Source organism: Delphinus delphis, chromosome X, assembly GCF_949987515.2.
Source record: "Delphinus delphis chromosome X, mDelDel1.2, whole genome shotgun sequence".
Classification (NCBI taxonomy): Eukaryota; Metazoa; Chordata; class Mammalia; order Artiodactyla; family Delphinidae; genus Delphinus; species Delphinus delphis.
The window spans coordinates 17,414,012-17,437,786 of record NC_082704.1 but is presented as its reverse complement, the minus strand read 5'-3'; the positions used below and the strand labels follow the sequence as shown (position 1 = coordinate 17,437,786).

The 23,775-nt window shown below is 39.4% G+C and overlaps 1 protein-coding gene across 3 annotated transcripts in view; it reads right to left on the bottom strand.

Moving 5' to 3' along the window:
• ENOX2 (ecto-NOX disulfide-thiol exchanger 2) overlaps positions 1-23,775 on the bottom strand; it is a 284,389-nt gene that overhangs the window by 36,499 nt on the left and 224,115 nt on the right. For all 3 annotated transcript variants that reach the window (XM_060002345.1, XM_060002343.1, XM_060002344.1), the window contains exons 5-9: positions 23,463-23,618; positions 14,961-15,167; positions 6,243-6,476; positions 3,805-4,017; positions 1,966-2,072 (exon numbers count right to left, since the gene is read on the bottom strand). In XM_060002345.1, coding sequence (XP_059858328.1) covers positions 1,966-2,072; positions 3,805-4,017; positions 6,243-6,476; positions 14,961-15,167; positions 23,463-23,618 — 917 coding nt within the window. The remainder of the gene's footprint in view (positions 1-1,965; positions 2,073-3,804; positions 4,018-6,242; positions 6,477-14,960; positions 15,168-23,462; positions 23,619-23,775) is intronic.

Genomic DNA, 23,775 nt, shown 5'->3' with positions numbered 1-23,775 from the left:
CTAGCATTCTAAAATCATTTTGTGCTACACTAAGATAATCGGTTCCTTTTCTGATCCTAATTATTATTTTTTTAACAATTAAAAACTTTACTGGCTTTCTATGACCCTACCCTCCACTGGGCTGATGTCTTCAAGGATTTCTCCCTAGTGACTCATAGATCCCTTTGCCGAGTCAGAACTGATGGCTCAGAGACTGTTGGTTTATGAGCAGAGGTGGGCTTATCTTCCTCTAATCTCTCTTCACGGTTCTCAAATTGTTGCCACACAAACTATGTCATGTATTCTCATGAAAGACAGAGGAATGGATTATTATCTTCATTTTATAGATTAGGTAACTGAGGTTCACAAAGATTAAATGACTGACTCAAGACCACAAGGCAGTTTATACCAGAGCACAGAGTGAAGAAGAAGAATTTCTAGGCCTGAATTGACCACTTACTAGCTGTATAATTGTGTGTACATCGCTTAACATTTCTTTTTTTAAATTTTATTTTATTTTTGGCTGCGTTGAGTCTTCGTTGCTGCACATGGGCTTTCTCTAGTTGCAGAGAGTGGGGGCTCTTTGTTGCAGTGCGCAGGCTTCTCACTACGGTGGCCTCTCCCGTTGTGGAGCACGGGCTCTAGGCCCATGGGCCTCAGCAGTTGTGGCACACAGGCCCAGCCGCTCCGCAGCATGTGGGATCCTCCCAGACCAGGGCTCGAACCCGTGTCCCCTGCATTGGCAGGCAGATTCTCAACCACTGCGCCACCAGGGAAGCCCACATCGCTTAATATTTCTATGTCTCAGTTTCCTCACATGTAAAAAACGGACACTCTACTTACTTATTATTCCTTATGGAGTTGTTAATGATAAATTGAAATAATACTATTTCTCATTTATATAGCATTTATATTTTCATACTGTCTACATATCTCTTATCTCATTTAATCCAGGCGAAGAAATAAGGACTGAGAAAGGCTGACTAACTTGCTCAAAGTCACGCAGCTATAACGTTGTCAGAGCTGAGATTTGGATTCATGTCAACTCCAAGTCCAAGGTTCTTTCCACTACACCACATCTATTGAGGGGCTCGCGTAGGTGAGCTAACCAATGTGAAAGTGCCTTATAATATGTAAGTTCCATACAAGTGCTATTTAACTATTAAGGAATATGACAACCTGCATTGATAGATATAATGGGACTGCTACTAGACTGGCAAAGAGGACTCAGAAACGAAGTTGAAAGAGTTGCTGCATACATAGATGGAAAGTGTCAGGGCTGGCTGGGTAAGGAAGCTACACATAGGAACAGAAAATCTTGAGGACTATGTAATACCATTCCAAAGGCACACTGGTGTAAACAAACCTCCCATCTCGGTTTTTAATCTCAGATTTAGAATCTCAACTTAATCACATCAGATATGTTCTAGTGTTATGCTAAAAATGTCACTTGAGCACAAGCAGAGAGGTGTGTGTCAACCTTAATTTGAAATCAGAGTCCTCTGTTACCTTTAAAGCTGCCACCTATAAAGGTGGCTGAGTGGGTTTGATAAAGGAAGCTCAGAAATTTCAGTGCTCCAATGTAACACCAGGCAGCTTTCAGCCTCAACTGTCAAGATGCTCTAATAAATGTAAGACAGCCCTAATATTACTAACACTAGATGCACAGGTCCGTAATTATTGTTGTACCCAAGACTAGCTAGCTTAGGGAAGTAAACTTATTAATGATCGCAGCTACATTTTCACTACTAAGGTTTCCACCCAGCAGAATGCATTCAAGACAACATGTGCACATTTATTACCCTTTTGGCAGCAGGTGGTCTGGACACAATGACAAGCTATAGAACATGTCTCAGTGTTTCATTAGGGCCTTGTGGTGGCCATGGGAGCTTGGCACTATTTAATTCTAGCTAAACTCCAAATCAATAACTTGTTAAAGAAAGAAACTGTCCCCCTGAGGGGCTACCAGAGTAAAAAGTTACTAACCTCAGCTTGTTTACACCAAACGCTGATGTTTTTACGCTGGGCTTTTGTGAAGTGGTCCCAAGCCTTTTGTTTGGAGGCAGAATGGTACACAGCTACTATCTGCTCAACTGTAGCATCAGATCAACAGTTGAATCAGCATCATCCAGGGATGGCAAAAGAGAGGAGAAAAGAAATAAGAGAAGCATTAGGCTTAGTGTGTCTCCTATGACACTACTGGACTAGAGCTGTGCTAAAAAAAAAAGGCTATGTGTATTGGTGTACCATGAGTTTAAAGGGGACGCAAAGGCAAAGATATCAATATACAGAAAGAAAAAATGAATTCTAGAAGGTTTAGGGTGAAATGGTGACTAAAGTTTTTTTAATACAGGCAGTCTGTATTCATTCAGGCAGGAGAGGCAAGAGTCATGGTGAATGTGATTTAGCACTTATTGACCCTGCACAACAGGACAGCAAGTGGTGAACTGTACCAGCTCCTTTTGACCACTGGCTTCTTAAACTAGCCTTTCAGAATGAGCCTGGATGCTTCATTTCAATGGAATCCATCTTTTTATTATTCTGAGGTATGTTTAACCAGAAGCAACAAATCAGAACCTAAAATGGATGGGATCTATTTTAAGTCTACCTAGATAGGCTTGTTGACTGGAGAAACACAAGTTTTATGGAAGAATAGTGTGTAAGCACAGTCCTAGGGAGTATTTTTTCAGGGTTGCTTAAAATGTCAAATGAGGAAATGTGTACAAATATTCGGGGACTTTATCGCAATCAGTTCAAGAGAAAGAAAACTTAGTCATGACTTTTTTCTGGGGAAAGAAAAAAAGGACAAGATCCTCTGCCTGGCTAGGTGTTCACAGTAAGAAGATTCAGAGGTGTTATTTCTTTCTTTACAGCCCTGTTTGTACCCTGTCTACTAATGATTTAAGGATTTATATTCCCATGATGCTTGCTGCTCTCTTTTTCTATTTATTCTGAAGCCCTAAAAACATATGCTTTCTCTTCCTGGATTCCATGCCCATAGATACTTTCAAAATAGAAATGGAAAATGAAACAACTCCTCCTTAATCCCATTTATGTATCAGTCAAGTATAAGAAGAGTGGGCCATAACTGTTTAAAAGCAAAGTCATAAAACTGTACCTTTGTTCCTAATGTGAATACAGTTTCTTACTCAAAAGAGAAGAGTTCATAATTTTATAATACGGTGAACTAAAAACATTATTTGAGAATTTTTCTGCTCATTTAAGAGACCTTGGATAGGTTTGGAGTGGTACTAATTTTTGAAAATGGCTATTTCAGTGGCTTCCCATTCCCTCTCAGTGTCTACTGACATCCAGTAAAGGAAATGTTGAAGAAAGGAAACTGAAAACAAAAGGTAGAAGTAGCAAATTTGGCTTTTATTCAATTACCTTGGGAAATATAATTACATTTATCCCTGAAATGGAATACCTGAAAAGCATAATGATGCAAATCTGAAGCAAAGAAGCTTACAAATCCTGATGCTACATTCTAACTTCAGCAGTGAAATACCGAATTTTCCACTGGAGCCTGAGGCTGCTTGTAACTTACTTTGAGAACAAGTGAAAGTAAAATCACAGGATTGTGGTCTAAGCGTGTTTCTAAGGAGCTGAAGTACACATACCACAGAAAATGAACATAGGAGGTGCGCACATGATTCCCATGAAACCATAGCTCAGGCATTTGGCAATATAAGGAGAGCACAAGGCAGAAGAGGGCATTTCTTCTTGACACAGGATGGCTCTGGAGCCCTGGCTCCTGTGTAGAGAGAGTGATGACTAAGTGAAGTGCCCTCTCTCCCTTCTGGCAGAACTATGGCTTCCACTCACATTGAATGAGAATTCCAGAAAGGGCCTGCTTAAACTTCTCCTTTGCTTCTTCCATGTCTTTCTCATGGGCAGCTTTCTCATTCACTAGGCGGCGGACGTGGCTGTTGGCCGACTGGATCATGGAATAGAAGTTGTTGGCGCTGCGACGGTTCACCTCTCCTCGCTCAATCCAGGTAAGCAAGGTCTGCACGGCTTCTGAGAATTTGGAATCATCTGAAAAAAGAGAATTTATTTTTAGAGTCATCAAAAGTAACCAAATCTCCATCTATTTTCCAAACATGCTGGTAAGGAGGCCACCATGGCTTTTTGGCAAAGGTTGTGAAATGAATTAATTGCAGAGGGTGAGGAACCATGCATGCACACGTGTGCACACACAGGCAGCAGGTGAGCAGAGAGACTGAAAGAATGAAAGATTCCAAAAGTAGGCAGATTGGTTGTAGTCTACGAAGAATTTTCAGAACAAGAGTATTTCTTCTTTTCTTAAAGTTTTCTTTACTGACATAGTTTTCACATATTGCAAATTTCTTAACCTCTGTGTGTGTGTGTGTGTGTGTGTGTGCGTGCATGTGTGTAATATATAAATTAGCAGTGAGAGAACTTCAGAATTCTACAATCTTATTTTTTAATAAGCACAAGTAAACTTGAGCCTTGAGCTTAACTTGCATTTGACAGTAACTTTATCCTGGATCCATGGAATTAAACCTTTGGAAGGAGGCTTAAGAAAGGGTTAAATGGCAATTCTTTAGGTATAAACACTTACATCTTTGACTTTTTGTAACATCACTCCTGCATCCAGTCCAGCCCCAGGCCTTCCATTCAGTCCCAATCACAATCTATTTTGATGTAATTCATTCTATTTCTACATTTCGCCACATCCTGTTTCTCTTGCCTGAGGAACCATCCATGTAGATTTCTACAGCTAGTTAGGAGTTACTCTCTGATGTTAAAATAGTAGTCTCTGGTTCAGCTTCCAAAGCCTCTGGTTCAGCTTTCTGAGATAGCCACTTACATATTCTGCTGTTAAAGACTCCTGAGAGGGAGAGTCCATTAGCATCCCATTGAAGGCCCACTGTAGGACTCCACATCCCTCTCTAGCTAGGAACCCTTATGTCCAGTGGAACCATCTCTCACTGTAATGTGAACTTCTTACCACTTGCCTTTTTAAGTGCAGATGTGTAATGAGAGGTCAGCCTCACCGTTATAGCAGTTTTCATTTCATTACTTACATACAGTCTTTATGTTGATGCTCAGTTTTTAAAAAAATTACTGATGTATAGTTGATTCATTGATGCTTACTTTTTGCTTGAGTTCCACACAACCAGCAAATTCATTTTTTTATAAAAATTCAAACTGAGCTGTTTGGTCTTATGTGAACAGTTAAGTCTTGGACCTGGCATCTTACCAATGCTTTCAGCCTTTCCAGCTTTTCAAAGTGTACCATTATTTCTGTGTCTCTACTCTGGACTCTATGTTTTCTGCTTTTCTCTTACAGGAAGACAAATCAATCCAAACAAAGGATTTCTTTAACATGTGAAACCCTTAGGCTATAAGGTGCAAACAAGTTTGGTGAATGAGACCTATTTGCAAAGGGGGAATTAGCAGCATCTTGCTGAGCCTAGAGCACAAGAAGCAAGGAAAATTCATACTGTTAGAGCTGGGTTGGTGTCACCAATAAGATCAATGGGACACCAGCACTCATCCAGTAAAATCAACCATACTCATAGAATGAAAAAACTGGATTTGAGCTACTAACACAGGAGACCAGGCAAGGCAATTAAGGTTAAATTAGCAAAATGGCTCTGAGAGTTAAGCAAGGGGAACAGGAATCAAAACTAAAGGGAAAGCAGTCTGATTTAGCAATGTCTGGAAGTCTCTGTAGTTACTGTGTGAAATAAATGTGTGATTAAAGGAGTCCTCTTTTAGTTGGTAGTAGCTACGTCTTTGAGTAATCTAAGAAGAATGTATACTGTAACTACTCTGGCCCTCCATTTTCTCATCTATAAAATGGAATTTTATCAGAGTTTTCTGAGGTCACATCAAGTTCTATTGTTTTGATTTATTCTGACTTAGAATTCAAAACTAACTTGCTATCCACAATGAAACGGGGTGGAGGTGCTTACAGGTCCCAAGTCATGGATCACAGCTAAAATTCTCTGATGTGGAAAAGTGGGAAAAAATTGTTTCTTTCTAGTCACCTGATGTATGGAGAGAAAAAGTAACTTGAGACAGTGAAGGATCACAGACACAGGTGGGAGGGACAAATTTTTGGCTCTTGAATTACTAGGTACACCTTTCTAACTGCAAGGCTTCAACACAAGAAATGCTTAGAATCCCTCAGTGGGAAATTCAAGGATAACTGTCAACAATACAAATATATTTATTACATTTCTCCAAAGAAAAGAGTTCTTTTAATCACAAAGCTCGAGTGTTTTGTATACCTTTTAGTTTTTCAGCAACAATGCTGCATTCATGATCTGAATAGTGGACCACTGGAGGTGGGGATGGTGGGCGCAACCTTTCTTCTTCCATCCTTCTACGGTGGCGTTCCTCTCTTGCAAGCATACGCTGTTTGCATTCCCACTCATACAGGTCATCTCGAGCCTGTGCAAAATCAACATGAAGCCTACCTGTGTCCTTTTTGTCAGTGCTAGAGCCCAGGCGAATGCGGTAACCTAAGTGCACAAGAGGGAGAGAGGAGAGAACAAGAACAGCCCAGTGAGTGAGCCACTGTAAGTAGCTTTTCAAGTTAGGTACTTCAGATGCAGTCACAGCAGTTTCCAGGGACCACATAACCCCAAATTCTCTCCCCACTACTAGCAAGGAGAACATTAAAGACTTGGATTATAGTCTCTATCTCTGATAACAGTTTATTATTCCATGGTTGGGTCAGTCTTATTCATAGGAGTTTCATTTCTCCATCTGCCACCTTACCTGTGACAGAGGGAAGCTCTGTGGGTAACTGTATCAAGCATAAGCTTTATGTGGCACTATGGGCTGGAAAGAATGCAAAAGGTGGCCTCAAATTGTGGTGTCTTTGGATAACTTCAAGAGTGTCAGTCATCCTGCCACTCAGAATTTTGATAAAATTTAAATGTTGATAAAATTTAGATAAAATTTAAATAAAATCAATAAAATTTTGATAAATTTAAATCAGCTCAACATTTCAATCCCCCAAATTGCTTCCTAGATGTATCTGGTGACTTGGAACCATTTTGGAGGGGGTGGTGGAATAGATATAACGGGGAGTGGTATGTGATCCAGGTGACATATAATTTTGGATCCTTAAAAAAAGAGGTAGTATGCTTATAGTATACTGGTATAGGACTAGGATTCAGATAACCAGGATTCAAGTCCACACCTCCACTTTTGGTGTCAGTTATAGCACCAAAGTTAAATCTCTCAACAAAAAAATAAAAAAAATTAAGTTTTTATTAACCTTTTAAGTTTCAGAAGCTGAGCTAGCTGCTTCCACACACATTTATCTCATTTCATTCTAAGCACAAGTTTGCAGGGTAACTCCTGCCTTAAACAAGTAAAAATATGGACAAAATGTATGAAACAATAGTTTTTAAGACATTGGACATTAGGCAATGAAGACAGAGATCACTAAGAGACAAGAACCAAATGAAGTGATCCCTAACATTTTCCAAGCTTATTGCCTGGGGAGAGTTTCCAGGCCTCAGCACAGGGAGGGGAACTCAGGCAAAGCATGGTGATCTCCCTGAGTTGAGGAGACTGAACTGGGAATCCAGGGAGACTATGGCAGACAGTTTGCATGGCAGAGTACTGGAAAGAAGAAAGCTACACGGAGAAAGAACTTCAGAGATCTGAAGAGGGTCCTCCCCTATTATGTAGCTCAGTATTGATGTCTATCTATGTGTGAATTACCTAAGCATTAGAGGTAATAATCCCTGGAGCTCATACAGGGCTAGGACTATTTCCTTTTCACACCAGCCAGAGGAGAAAATCTAATAATTCAGAGAGCATTGGATAGAGTAATCAAAAGAGTTTTGCCTTAGTGAGGAAAAATTAGCCCTAGACTAAACCCTGCTCTGGTTCTGCTGAACAAAACTTAAAAACAAGACCTAAAAAGATAAAAAAATTTTCAAGTTACTTAACTGCATTCCAGAACAAAGGTCAAGAATACTTACAGGAATGAAAAATATTTGTCACCTGGTAAAATTCACAATGTCTGGTGTCCAATAAAAAATTACCCAATATGCAAAGAAGCAGGAAAATCATAATAAAGATAAAAATCAGTCAACGAAGCAGACCCAGAAGTGATGCAGATAATATAATTAATAGATAAGGACATAAAAACTATTATAGTTGGATTTCATATGCTTAAGAAGCTAGAGAAAAGATAGAACATATTAAGTAGAAACACAAAAGACATAAAAAAGAACCAAAATCAAACTTTTATAGATTTAAACTACAATGTCTGAGTTGAAAAGAAATCACTGGACAGGACCAATGACAAATTAGAGATCGCAGAAGAAAAGATTAATGAACTTGAAGACATAGCAATAGAAACTATTCAAAATGAAATACAGAGAGAAAATAGACTTAAAAAAATGAACAGAGTACTGGTAAGCTGTTGACAACTTCAAGGGGTCCAATATATGCCTAATTGGAGCCATGACTGGAGACAGGGGAGGGAATAGAAAAAATATTTGAAGAAATAAGGAAGGAAAAATGTCCAAATTTGATGAAAACTCAGATCTAAGAATTTCAATGAACCCCAAGTGGAAAACCATGAAGAAAATTATACCAAGGCACATCATAATCAAATTTCTAAACATCAGCAATAAAGAGAATATCTCAAAAGCTGCCATAGACAAAAGACACATTTTATGTACAGAGAAACAAAAAGATAAGGATAACATCATATTTCTTGTTGAAAACAATGCAAGTAAGAAGATAGTGGAGCAACATCTGAGAGAGAGAGAAAAAAACTGTCAACCTAGAATCCTATACCCAGAGAACATATCTTTTAAAAAAAGTGGAATAAATTTTTGATACGTACAAACGCTGAAAGAATTTATCAGGAGCAGACTTGCACTACCGAAAATGTTAAAGGAAATTCAATCACAGGGAAAATGATACCAAATGGAAATCTGGATCTATACAAAGGAAGGAAGAGCATACAAAACATATGATTTCATTTATATGAAAATCTGGAAAATGCACACTAATCTGACAGAAAATAGATCAGTGTTTGCCTGGGGAGAGAACTGGGGAGGGTTAGGAGGAAGGGATTACAAAAGAGGCATGAAGGAAGCTTTTGGGAGAGGTGTACATACTCATTATTTTGACTATGATGATGGTTTCACAGCTGTATGTATGTGTCAATAATATCAAATTGTATTTTTGAAATATGTGAAGTTCATTGTATGTCAATTATACCTAAATAAAGCTGTTATAAGGAATAATTCCCAGTCACACTAAAATATTCTTTTTAGAAAGAGGAAGAATAAATACATTTCATAAGTAAACTTTGCTAGGGTTCTTTAAAGTTTACAATGTACTTTCACACCCCCATTCATCTTATTTAATTATCTGAGCCATCAGAAAAATGGGGCTATTAATGATTACCTTGACTATTCTCCCAGGATTGTGGAGAAGATCAAATGAGAGGAGGAAATGAAACTTTTGCATAAACATACACAAGATACTGTGATGCTTTGAGGTGGTGCACTTGTACAATGCCGGTTCCCAAAGGTGCTCAAACTCCAACAGAAAAAACAATTATGTCTACATTTCTAGCCCCTTTCTAAGGGATTTTTGTTTGTTTTAACCTCTTTCTTTTACAAAGTGGGAGAACAGCCATCCAATTCAGGAGTTTTCTAGCACGTGTAAACTTTCAGGGAGCAGGTTCAAATTTAAAGGGAAAAATTAGTTGTTTTCACATCACTGATTGCAATCTCCTTTCCTTTGGCAGCCGTGAGAATGTCTCCAGGTGGCTGTTACCAGAGAGCTGATTTCAATGACATTTAGATGGATACCTCCTGAGCAGCATGTCGTCTTTTATGTACAACTGTTCAGGGCTTTTCAAGACCTTTAAGTTTTTATTAAAATAGTCTATTGTGGAATGCTCTGTTATCATTGCTAAGGGCTGTTAAATCTTCAGTAGTTGGATTTTACAGCACTTAGCAAATGTAAAAAGAGCATTCTACATCTGCCTCCTCTTCTCCTCTCCCATGTTACCAGCCTAATTTTTCCAGTGCTCATTACCTTTTCTTTGGCCTATTGCAACAGGTATCTAACTGACCTCCTCTCCTCTTACCCATTTTTATACAGAGCGGTCACATTAATCTTTCAGAGACAATCTTCTTCCTTGTTCAAGAATTTCTTCAACAATTCCCTATTATCTGAGAAGTAAAGACCCAACTGTTAAGCCTTTCAAAGTGTGCTGACGATGGATGTTTTCCCTCCTCCTTTCATGTCTACTCAGTACACAAACCACTACTTATTGTTTCCTTGAATGTTCATCAAAACCTACCACCTCTGTACCTTTGCTCATGCTGTATCTATGCACCATTGTCCACATTCAAATGCTTTCTCTTTGTCAAAGACTTGGTCTAAATGCTACCTTTCACCTTGATAACCCCAGTCAGGAACCAGACAATTTCAAATTCTCTCTCTCTCTCTCTCTCTCTCTTTCCCCCTCCCTCCCTCCCGTCCTCCCTTCCTTCCTCCCTCTCTCTCCTCTGAACTTCCATAACACTTTACCATACTTCTCGTACAGCAGGCATAACTTTCAAATGTCATTATTATTAGCAATGAGTGTGTCTTATCAGTGTCTTGAGCAATGCCAGGTGCTCAATGTTTCTTTAATAAATGAATGTATGACTGCATACTAACCCTGGGTTCATTAAAGGGAAGAACTAGGTTTAACTCATTTTCTACTCTGTACAACATTTAGCACAACAGCTTACACAAAGGAGATGTCCAACAAGTGCCTGTTACGTGAATGAAGATTCTGTAAAATGTCTAGCACTTGGACCCAATTCTTCCAAATTGTTAACCCTTAGGGAAGGGTTAGTAGTTAGGGAAGGAAGTAGTTAATTGTTCTATGCCCTTTCCAATTACTCTGTCTTCTGCCTTCATCTTATTTGTCCACTGCCCCATAAAGAAAAATAACAATTCAAATAAGCAAAGGATCAGCCATGAAACTTTATAATATTTACAAAGAAAATCATTCCAATTCCAATTGCCTCAGTCTCCCCAAATCTGAACTTTTACCAGGAACAAGTGACTTTATGCAGAGTAGTTCTTGCTATCTCCACTCCAACTACCATAGTATATAAGCCGCTATCACTTCTGGATTGGACTAATGCTATGGTTAGCTAACTAACCACTAGTCACCACACTTGCCCATACCCTTCAGTCCATTCTTTACCCAGAAGTGATATTTCTAAAATGTATATCAGATCACATCACCCTACTCCTTAAAATCCTTCAATGGCTTCCCATTGTATCCAGAATAATAACCTCATTACTACAGGCATAACTTGGAGATATTGTGGGTTCAGTTCCAGGCCACCATAATAAAGTGAATATCGCAATAAAGTGAGTCACACATAGTTTTTGATTTCCCAGTGCCTATTGAAGTTATGTTTACACTGTACTGTAGTCTATGAAGTGTACAATAGCATGACATCTAAAAAATGTAAATACCTTAATTAAAAATACTTTATTGCTAAAAATGCTAACCTTCATTTGAGCCTTCAGTGAGTTGTAATCTTTTTTTATAATTTTTATTTTATATTGGAGTATAGCCGATTAACAATGCTGTGATAATTTCAGGTGCACAGCAAAGTGACTCAGCCATACTTATACATGTATCCATTCTCTGGATGGGGGAGTTTGGGGGAGAGTTGTAATCGTTTTGCTGGTGGAGGGTGTCACCTTGATGTTGATGGCTGCTGACTGACCAGGGTGCTGTTTGCTGAAGGTTGGGGTGGCTGTGGCAACTCCTTAAAATTTAAGACAACGATGAAGTTTACTGCATCAATTGATTCTTCCTTTCATGAACAATTCTCAGTAGCATGCAGGGCAGTTTGATAGCATTTTACCCACAGTAGAACTTCTTTCAAAATTGGAGTCAGCTAAGTTTAACAGCTAAGTTTGGGTAATATTCTAAATCTTCTGTTGTCATTTCAACAATCTTCATAGCATCTTTACCAGGAGTAGATTCCACCTCACGAAACCACTTTCTTTGCACAGCTTTAAGAAGCAACTCCTCACCTGTTAAAGTTTTATCATGAGATTGCAGCAATTCAGTCACATCTTCAGGCTCCACTTCTAATTCTAGTTCTCTTGCTATTTCCACTACATCTGCAATTACTTCCTTCACTGAAGTCTTGAGTCCCTCAAAGTCATCCATGAGGGTTAGAATCATGTTCTTCCAAACTCCTGTTAATGTTGATATTTTGACCTCTTCCCATGAATCACGAATGTTCTCAATGGCATCTAGAATGGTGAATCATTTTCAGAAGGTTTTCAATTGACTTTTCCAGATCCATCAGAGTAATCCCTATCTATGGTAGCTATAACCTTACAAAATGTATTTCTTAAATAATAAGACTTGAAATTTGAAATGACTCCTTGATCCATGGGCTACAGAATGGATGCTGTGTTAGCAGGCATGAAAACATTAACCTCCAGCAGAGCTCTTGCGTGACCAGGTGCATTGTCAATGAGCATTAATATTTTGAAAGGAATCTTTTTTTCCTGACCAGTCAGTCTCGGTAGTGGGCTTAAAATGTTCAGTGAACCATGTTGTTAAACAGATGTGCTGTCATCTAGGCTTTGTTGTTCCATTTATAGAGCATAAGAAGAGCAGAATTAGCATAATCCTTAAGGGCCCTAGGATTTTTAGAATGATAAATGAGCACTGGCTTCAACAGAAAGTCACCAGCTGTATTAGCTCCTAAAAAGAGTGTGCCTGTCCATTGAAGCTTTGAACCCAGGCATTGACTTCTCCTCTCTAGCTATGAAAGTCCCAGATGATATCTTCTTCCAATAGAAGGCTGTTTTATCTACAATGAAAATCTGTTGTGTAGTGTATCACCTTCATTAATGATCTTAGCTAGATCTTCTGGATAACTTGCTGTAGCTTCTACCTCAGCACTTGCTGCTTCACCTTGCACTTTTATGTTATGGAGACGGCTTCTTTCCTTAAGCCACATGAACTAACATCTACTGGTTTCAAACTTTTCTTCTGCAGCTTCCTCACCTCTCTCAGCCTTCACAGAACTGAAGAGAGTTAGGACCTTGCTCTTAATTAGGCATTGGCTTAAGGGAATGTTATGGCTGGTTTGATCTCCTATCCAGACAACTAAAACGTTCTCCATATGAGCAATAAGGCTGTTTCAGTTTTTTATCATTTGTGTGTTCACTGAACTAGCACTTTCAATTTCCTTCAAGAACTTTACATTTGCATTCACAAGTTGGCTAACTGTTTGGCATGAGAAGCCTAGCTTTTGGCCTATCTCAGCTTTAGACATGCCTTCCTCACTAAGCTTAATCATTTCTACCTTTTGATTTAAAGTGAGAGACTCTTCCTTTCACTTGAACACTTAGAGGCCATTGTAGGGTTATTAATTGGCTTAATTTCAATATTGTTGTGTCTCAGGGAATAGGGAGGCCCAAGGAGAGGGAGAGAGATGGAGGAGCGACCAGTCGGTGGAACAGTCAGAACACACACATTTATCAGTTAAGTTCACCATCTTAGATGGGTGCAATTTGTGGCACCCCAAAACAATGACAATAATAATATCAAAGATTACAGATCACCATAATAAATATAATAATAATGAAAAAGTTAAAATTTCCCAGAATTACCAAAATGTGACACAGAGCCACGAAGTGACGAAATGCTGTTGGGAAAATGGCTTTGATAGACTTGTTCAATGCAGGGTTGCCACAAATCTTCAATTTGTAAAAAACACAATATCTGCAAAGCATAATAAGGCAAAGTGCAATAAAAAAGGTATGTCTGTATAGATTAAGGGACCAACATAATTTGGTACTGTTTACCTCTCAGACTTCATTTCCCTTCACTGCCTCTCTCTCATTTACTGTGCTCTAGTCATGCTTACCTTCTCTCCTCTGCTTGAACATGCCAAGTCCATTTTCATCTTAGGGTCTCTGACTTGTTCTTCCTTATTTTGGAATGCTTCTCCTACAGATGTTTGCATGGCAATCCCCTTCATATTGTTCAAATCTCAATTCAAATGTTAGAGAATACTTGCTTTCCTAGCAACCCCAGGTATGTTAGCTGTTTTTATCTTCTTCATAGCATTTATTGGTACCTGATATTGTTTACATATATATCATATTTTGCCATCTTCAGAATGTAATATCCCTGATGGCAAGAATTTTGTATACCTCAGTCTTTGCCATATCCTCAGCAACCTAGCATTCTGATTATCAGTCAATAAATATTTGATAACTAACTGACTTCCATAGTTATTTTTGAGCATCTACTTTTGTACCAGGTTATGTGCTAGATGCTGGGGATTCAAAGTTAAATAAGACACAGTCTTTCCCCTAAGGAGTTCATTCTCTGTTGCAGGAGACAGAGGTAGAAAGAGACAGTTCTCATATGGTGTTACAGGTGTCATGCTAGGAGGAAGCACCAGGCATGGCAGAAGCACTGAGGAAGGGGTGCCCAAACCAGCCTGGGGCAGAGTGGGGAGAGAAGTCAGGGAAAGATTTCTAGAACAGGTTATGATTGAGCTGGAGCTTTAGGGTATGAAGATGTGTGTATGGTGGGTGGGGGTGGAAAAGGTAATTCTAGTCAGAGGAAAGGGCATAAAACACCATGGGCACATTCTAGGAACTAGAATTAGTTTAGTGTTAGGACATGGTATGTGAAGGAAGGATTGGGAGATAATGTTGAGAGGTAAAACAGATAATCAAGGCCTTTAACACTACAAGTAAGGAGTTTTGGAGTTATCCCATAGGCAATTGGGAACTACTTAAGAACTTTTAAAGGAATACATCAGGTAGTAACATGCATTTTCCATCTATGAAGGCAAGAGAGGTTGCCATTAAGCCCAAACTTTAGCTGCCACAGGTGCAAATACACTGATCCCCAATCTCTGTGCTGTGCCTGGTGGGCACAATCCTCATGACTAAACACCTACCAGAAAGATAAAGGGCTTTGTCCACCATGTACTCCTCAGCAAAGCGAATGTGACAAAAGTTTTTTTTGCTCTTCCGAATAGCAATGATCTCTCCACACTGCTCAAACACTTCCACGATGATCTGCTCTGTACCGTTTTCAGGCAGGCCGCCCACAAATACTGTTTTGCATCCTGGTGGTCGTTCTCGGGTTGCAGGAGGTGGAAGATCTAAGTGTAAGTGCAAAAGCATTTGAAATTAAAATGTTTGCTTAGGACAGACCTCTAAGAAACTTAACATGTCCCAGAGACAGCCCTACTGTCCCCATCAGACTTCTGCCTAAGAGTCCCAGAAGCATGTGGCCTCCAAGATGCTCATCTCTGCTCCATAGCAAATTGGTTGCCTGACCCTGAGAATTATTTTATTCAATGATTTGGTGATCGTGATGTATGTATACAGGATAAAGACTCAGACCCATCTGTCTCATCAACAGTTCTTTAATTTTGTTCTTTACTTTTGTTGTGACAACCCAGCTATGCCCAATTTTCAGTCATTTTTATTAAGAAGACAATTAGTGGAAAGAAATCCCACTTGGTTTAAACTTACTTTTGAGAATTCTTAGAACCAACATCCTTGAGAGAAGGGTTTGTTTAATTCAGTTTGTCGTTATTGTATTCTCCCTGTTCATGCTTACAGAAAGAACTGTTTCAGGATTAATTTGATAGTGAAGGGGTGAACATTTACAAAAATATTTACAGCTATCAGAATAATGTGGTTGACAAAGTCAGCCAGAGTACAGATCATCCCTTTTAGGTTTTTTGTTTTTTGATACCAGTGAGCTCTTCCTCAGATTCTTTGCTGGAGAAGTGAGGTCCAGAGCCAATCATGCAGCATTTAGAGGGAAAGTAAACTCATCTGGGAAATCATTAAATAAAGTGAGATAAATTTGGCTGTAGGGTTATTAAAAACCTACTTAATGGGCTTCCCTGGTGGCACAGTGGTTGAGAGTCTGCCTGCCGATGCAGGGGACACGGGTTCGTGCCCTGGTCTGGGAAGATCCCACATGCCATGGAGTGGCTGGGCCCATGAGCCATGGCTGCCTAGCCTGTGCGTCCCGTTGCGGAGGCCACGGCAGTGAGAGGCCCACGTACCGCAAAAAAAAAAAAAAACCCAAAAACCTACTTAATGAGATGATTCTCCTTCTGCTTAAAAAATGTGCTTTCTACTCACTTATACATAAAGCCGGTTGTATCTGCCAGCTCCTTGTTGCTGTTTATATGTAGCAAAGCATTTCCCAAGCAAAATCCTACAGTTCATAGCCCAACAAAACAAAGCATGATGGTCAAGGGTTTTCTAGTGTTGGTTTTGTATCTGCAAGGATTTACTTTGTGTAATCCGTTCTTCCCATTCAGCTCTTAACAATAATTCTCCCAGCTCAAGATTTGGAGAGCTTGACAACCAGTGATTACAGCTCACATGCAAAACTAAATGAGTTTCACTTGTAGATTAGGCCAAGGCCCCCACCTGATTCTTATCCAAGTTGGCAAGCAGATGATTTGAGAGCTGCCTTGGCTATTAGCATCTTAAGCTTCCTCACTTTGCTTATTAGTGTTGGTCAGAATAATCAAGTTCTCATGATGCTCTCTTTCCCTCTATTTAGTCAGTAAGAGGGGTAGAGGGATTCAGGGAACCTACAAAATTTCTGTTAAAATTTTAAATGTCTGCAATTTCAAGAACTCACTGTATTGGTTTTTTATTCCATAGGAGAAGCTTAAAGGGAAAAGAAGATAACCTAGTGAGCAGGAATCTGAAATGTCTAACATTAGAGAGGTTATAGCTTTAGCCAAAAAGGGAAAAATGAGATCCAGAATCTCTTGAGACTTATACTTCTGAGTTTTTTAAGAACTGGAAAGGATTCTAGATATCACACTTCCAGTGATTCTCAACTCTGGTAGCACATTAGAATCAACTTGGGAGTCAAACAAACAATGCCTGGGTCTCACTCCAATGAGTCTGATTTTATTAGTCTGGGGTGCAGCATGTGCATCATTTTCTTAAAGTTCCTCAGGCAACTCTAATGTGTAGCTATAGTTGAAAACCACTGACTTGGCCTAAACTTATAATATTCTGAGGAAAAACCTTAGCTGAGTGAGGTTGGGTAACTTATTCAAGGTCAACAAATCAGATAGAAAGAGAAGGAAAATGAACTTGGAGCAGTTAAACCTGGACTTAAACCTTAATTACTCACTGTCTGTATGACCTTGGGAAAATTACATAACCTCTGAGAACTTTGTTTTTTCATCTTAAAATAGGGATACTATCCTCTACCTTACAAGGGTTATTGTAGGATAATTGATAATCTACTGCCTATATTGCATGTGGCATAATGCCTAGCATTTGATAGGTTCCCAATAAATTGTAGTTACTATAGTGTTATTATTATTTACTATTATAGAACTCAGGTTTCCTAATTACCACTCTGAGGCTTTCTAAAATCCTACTACAAGTCTGGAGTGGAGTGATAGCTAAGACCTGGATTTCTAAACCCTCAGCTCCTTGCTTTATCCAGATCTTTAGATAAGGCTGGGTTTGGGAAGGAATCACTCTTATTGGTAGAGAAACTGTTACAGAACTGAACTTGGGTCTGCTTCACACCCCACCCTCCCAGCAGTAAAACCAATCTACCAAAATCAGGTTGTGCTGAAGGAAAGTACAGCATTTATTGCAGGCACCAAGCAAGGAGAATGGGCAGTTCATGCTCAAAAGACCTGAACTCCCTGATGGCTTTCATGGAAGGGTTTTTAAATGCAACATTTGGGGTGAGGGTTGCAGGGTGTATGACTTTCTTCTGACTGGTTGGTAGTGAGGTAACAAGGTGGTGTTTCAGGAATCTTAATCATAAACCTTCTGGTTCCAACCAGTCTGGGGCATATTCCTTGCAGAGGAACTAGGACTCTGTTTTATTGTTGAATTATTGTTCAAGCTATCTTGCTTAACTGCTTTTCCTTTGTTTCTGTATTCCTTCACTTCTCCAATTAGTAACTGCTTGTGCCTGCTCTTTGGCACTCAGGGAAGACCTAGGAGACAAAAATCTTTTCCTACAAACAAGAAACAGGGGACATGGAGGGCCTTTTGTACCCTGTAGGGCCCGTGGTGTCCTGCTCAGTTTCAGAATCTACAGCTGTGAAGACACACATGATTTTGACCATAGAACACAACCCGGCCACTGACTATATTAGGTAAAGAATTTTTAACAACATCTATTTAGTTAGAGCCATGTTTTCAAATCTAAGGCTTCAGAATAAAATCCTGCCTTAGAACCCTTCTGAAGTTTACTATTTAAATGAATTCGATAAAGAATCTTTTTATGAAGCAAATAATCACCTTTTTATATTATTTCAGTTAGCCTAGGTTTACCTTTAGGTCCGTTGAGAGACTCTAAGGAATGTCTGGTTACTGCTATAGTTATATGTAATACTGACAATACCAAGGCTCTTTCCCTTGATGAAACCATCACCCTATTTAGATGCTGTGATTATTCTGTGGTGACTGTCTGCTAAGTAAAGGCACATAAAAGCCACTAAGAGTAGTGTCAAGAATGCTGGGGATTTATTTATTTTCCTTGGGTAAATGTAGCATTTGCTGAGATTTAGGTGTATGCCACCAGCAAGGCAATGGGCTGTACTGTCTTCCTTAATGGATAGTACTTGTTTTTTAATTAACAGCTCAAAGTACTTCGTTGTCTGGGCCCGACTTTCTAATCCCACTGAAATACAGTGATATGGGCATAGCAATGGTGACTCCATAGGAGTTAATCCTATTAATCAGGTAATGTGCTAAGCTCCTGTAACACCCCAATCACCACTCCCGATGGAGAAGAAGAAACTTCCATGTAAAAAGATGCAAGATAACTGGGAGTATAAAGCACTCTAATCTCTGGTAATGGAAAAGGAGGGGCTTCTAGCAATTCTAATTACAACTAAGCACCCACTCTGGGGAACTGTGTTGGGGCAATCAGCATTAAGATCAAAGTCACTGCTCATCTTTGAGAAGTGAGGCAGGGAGCAGCATAGAGGCCCAATAAACCATTTGCATCTTGCTTTTCAAAGGAGCATCACAGGTCACTCAACTGGTTTGCCAGAATTTGCATACTGCAAAATCTTTGAGTTGATTTTATCAGAAAGCCCAAGATTGAAGGTCCCCTAGACAATCAGCAGGGGTCAGATATATTTTAATGTAATCTCAACTGATTGGAAGTAATCAGAAGGCCAGCGAATCTTTATTAATTCTCAATTTATCCATTTTCTCTAATTTTCTTTATAGAACCCAGCCCTAGGAGCCAAAATGAGTTCAGCCTGTTTTGGGATGGTAAAATGAAATGATTGCTCTTTTTTCTGGCTCCTGGGTGCTTTCCCACATGCCTGCACACAGATAGCAGATGATATTCCACCATTTATTCCATGTGCACTGTTATTTCACAGTAGATGAAAAACGCAACCTCTCCATCAGAAGGTCTATCAGCTGAAGTGAAAAATCTTGACAGAATTGAGTTCTCTGGAGAGAGGGTGCTGTCCTCTTCTTATACCACCAACTGAGGACTGTTAATTGGGAATGCAGTAAATCTCTGATAGCCACCCTGTGAAAAAAAGTACCTGTGTTCCAGGGAGCTTTCTTTTGCCATACCTCTGACTCCTAGGAATCAGAGGATGTTGCTCCTAGGACAATTCACCATTTATCTTTAGGAGACTGGTGCACAGTCAGCTCCAGTCTAGTTTGATCTGTTGAATTTTTAGACCAGAACTGATTTTGCCTAGTCTAGATCAGAGAGGTTAAGTTACTTACCCAGGATTTCATGGCTATTTAGTATGGAGATCTGGGATATGAAACCAGGCCTATGTCACGTTGGGGCTCTTAATTATTATACCATACTGCTTGTTCCACTGAAGGCACAAAGCTCTACGGGCCACCTGCCAATTTGCTCTTGCTTTTCCTAATACATTTTGAGGGACTTTTGCCTAGGTGAATAATTATTGTGGTAACTACATTTTTAATATCAAGAATCATATTTTTAGAACTGGATGAAATGTTGGAGGTATCTAGGGTAATCTAACCCAATAGCCTCACTTTACAGACAAGGAAACTGAGACCTGGGGAGGTCATGCGACTAACCCAAGATCCCTCAGGTAGTTGGTGACAGAGCTGGGGGTAAAACACAATTCTCTCGACTTTTAATCTAGTAGTTTGTTCACTATAGTATAATGCTGTTTTTTGCACATTTGATGTAGATACACCTGGAAAAGTCTAGTGGTCAGTTGGCTATATGTGTCTGAAGCTCAGAAGAGAGCCATGGACTGAAAAAATAGATTTAGAAGTTGTCAGCATGTGGTGTAATTACCTCATGCTCTCTTGGTTTGATTTCTAGACCTCTGACTTCTCCTTTTGTATTCAGCCATCCATCCCTCCATCACTCAAGAGATATTTATTGAACACGTACTATATATATCAGATACTTTTCTCAGTGCTGGGGATACATCAGTGAACAAAACAGACAAAACTTCCTGCTTTTGTGGAGTTTACATTCTATAAATTGCATAGTTTGTTAAAAGGTAATAAGTATTAAGTGAAAAATAGAGAGGGTAAGTAGGATTGGGAGTGCGGCAGGGAGGGCTGAACTTTTAAATAGGTTGTCAGGGTTACTGAAGAGGAGACATTTGAGCAAAGACTTGAAGGAGGGAGGTGAGTTAGCCATGCAGATATTTAGGAGAAGAGTATTCTAGGCAGAGGAAAGAGCCAATACAAATGCCCTATGATGGAAGAGTGCCTGGTGTGTTCACAGAACAGCATGGAGGTCAGTATAACAGGAACAATGTGTGATGGAAAGGAGAGTGGTAAGAGACAAAGTCAAAGAGATAATGTGAGAGAGGGAGGACCTTCTTTGCCATTAAAGGTCTTTCTGTGCCATTCAAGACAGGAATAAAGACGCAGACCTACTAGAGAATGGACTTGTGGATACGAGGAGGGGGAAGGGTAAGCTGGGACAAAGTGAGAAAGTGGCATGGACATATATACACTATCAAATGTGAAATAGATAGCTAGTGGGAAGCAGCCGCGTAGCACAGGGAGATCAGCTTGGTGCTTTGTGACCACCTAGAGGGGTGGGATAGGGAGGGTGGGAGGGAGGGAGATGCAAGAGGGAAGAGATATGGGGATATATGTATATATATAACTGATTCACTTTGTTATAAAGCAGAAACTAACATACCACTGTAAAGCAATTATACTACAATAAAGATGTTTAAAAAAAAAAGGTCTTTCTGTGCCATTAAACAGACTTTGGCCTTTATTTTGAGTAAAACAGGGAGCCATTAAAGGGTTTTGAATAGAGGAGGGACATAGTCTGACTTAGGTTTTAAAAAGGATCACTCTGCCTGCTCTCTTGAGAATACATTGTAGGGGGCAAGGGTGAAAGAGGAAGACCAATTAGAAGGCTATTGCAATAGTTCAGAAAATGTATTATGGGGGCATAAACTGGATTATAGCAGTAATTATCATGAAAATAGTAGAATTCTAGTTATATATTTTAAGGTAGACCTGACAGAGTTTTCTAACAGATTAAATATGGCGTGTGAGGGAAAGAGAGTAGGTAAGGATTACCCTTAAGTTTTGGCTGAGTAATTGAAAGGATGCAGTTGCCATTATCTGAGATGGAGAAGGATACTAGTGGAGAAGGTTTGGGTGTAAATATTAGGGGTTTTGTTCTGAACATATTAAACTTGAGATGTCTCTTTGACAGGTAAGTGGAGATATCAAATAAGCAGTAGGATATGAGTTTGGGGTTCAGAGACAAGCTCTGAGCTAAATATATAATTTAGAGTACCACTGGCATACTTTTTTTCAGCCATGAGATTGGATGAGCATATCAACGGTATGAGTACAGAGAAGAGGTCCAAGGATTGAGTCATGGGGCTCTCCAATGGTAAGAAGTCAGCGAGAACAGAAGGTTATCAGCAAAGGAGACTGAGAAGGAATGACCAGTGTGAGAAGGAAAACCAATAGTGTGGTATCCTGGAAGCCAAGTGAAAAAGTATATCAGTGAGTAAGGAGTAATCAACTGTGTCATACATGGCTGTTAGGTCAGTTACGAAGAGAAGTGTGAATTGACCACTGGATTTAGTATTGTGAGGTCATTAGTGTTCTTTTTTTTTTAAAGGTATGAGAAAGTTTATAGCAACTAGTAACATAAAATAAATACATATTATAATGTGGTATCATTATTGTCTATCAATTTATCAAATATTTTAAAAGCATATTATGTAAATATAATTGTCATGGTCCTTATAAAAGACTGGTTTCCAGGTATGAATGAGAATACTTGTCTAACTAACTTTATTAGTGCTATAGACATTAGTGTTCTTAAGCAAGCATTTTGATAGAGGGGCGGGGCAAAAGCCCATATGAAGAAGATTTAAGAGAGAAGAGAAGAACTGGAAACAGTAAAGATTAAGTGCTTTAAGGACTTTTGCTGCTAAGGGGTGTATAGAAATGCAAATTCCCCTTCTCTCTTAAATTTTGAAATGTTAGAATTCCTTAGGGTGCCCTGCTTGGTCATCCTCCTTCTTGATCTATATAATCTCTCTGGTGGTCATTCTAACACCTTCAAATGACCTAATGTTTCAAGAAGGACGAAGGGGTCACTAGTTCTAAATATAGTAGAGAAATAAAGTAATTTAAGGACTAAAAAGTATCCATTGGATTTAGCCCCTAATACTTTATTGGAAATGCATTAGAATGATGAAAGATTAACTACCATTTTAATTTCAGTACCTTCCACATGGAAGTGTTTGGGAGACAGCAAGCTTGGAGTTGGGCTGGAGAGGTGACAAGGACCTGGATGAAATGTTAGGTGGGAGAGAGGGGAAGGAATTGATGTTAAAGATACTTTCTAATGAAGAAACAAGACAGAAGCAGATCAGATGGGTGCATAAAGAGACTGTGAGAGTCCCTAAATCACATGACCTTATTGCTGAGAGGCCACTGAGTGCAAGAGAATATACCAGAGACAGGCAGGAGTAAGTACTGGGGTTTATAATCAAGGCTTCATCAGACACAGTTGGTGGGCTCTGGAGAAGATAAGTCAACATACCAAATTCCTACTCTTCCCATAGCACTTGCTCTTTCCATTCACCTTTACAAAGTCTTGGGGCTGTTAACAAAAATGGCACTTTTGCCACGCTCTCAGCAGAGAACTAAGGGAGGCTTATCCGTTAGTGTTTTCCCCACCCAAATAACCTGAGCCCCCTTTCAACAAAATTCAAGTTCTAAAAAGGAACTACAACACTAGTTTACTTTAAGCTGTGTCAGGAATGTTATATTTTGAATTCAATTCCAAAGCCAGGTTCCTTCCCAGAAGCCACCACTTTACAGGCACTAATTGCCCTGACAGCATTCTTAACACAAAAACAAATAACCAAGGGACTGAGACACCAAAACATTGTGACTTGTGTGGAGAGAAAGCAGAATATTACTTGGATTTGGAGGGAAGAGTGTGCAGCTTTTACAGTGTATGATCTCTTTTACTACTGGCATATCTGGTGGAATTGGAGGAGGTACTATTCCCAGGCCAGGCATCATTGGAGTTATTGGTGGAATTCCAGTCATCATTCCAAGAGCAGGATCAAAGTCTTAAAAAGGAGAGGAAAGAGAGAACAATAAATTACACCAGGCAAGATCAAGTAGAGGCAGAATGCTACCTTATAAGCTTCAAACCAAAGGTCTTTCTAAGACCGAGGCAAAATATTTAAGAAAACATGTTATTAGCATTACCAGGTCTTAAATATC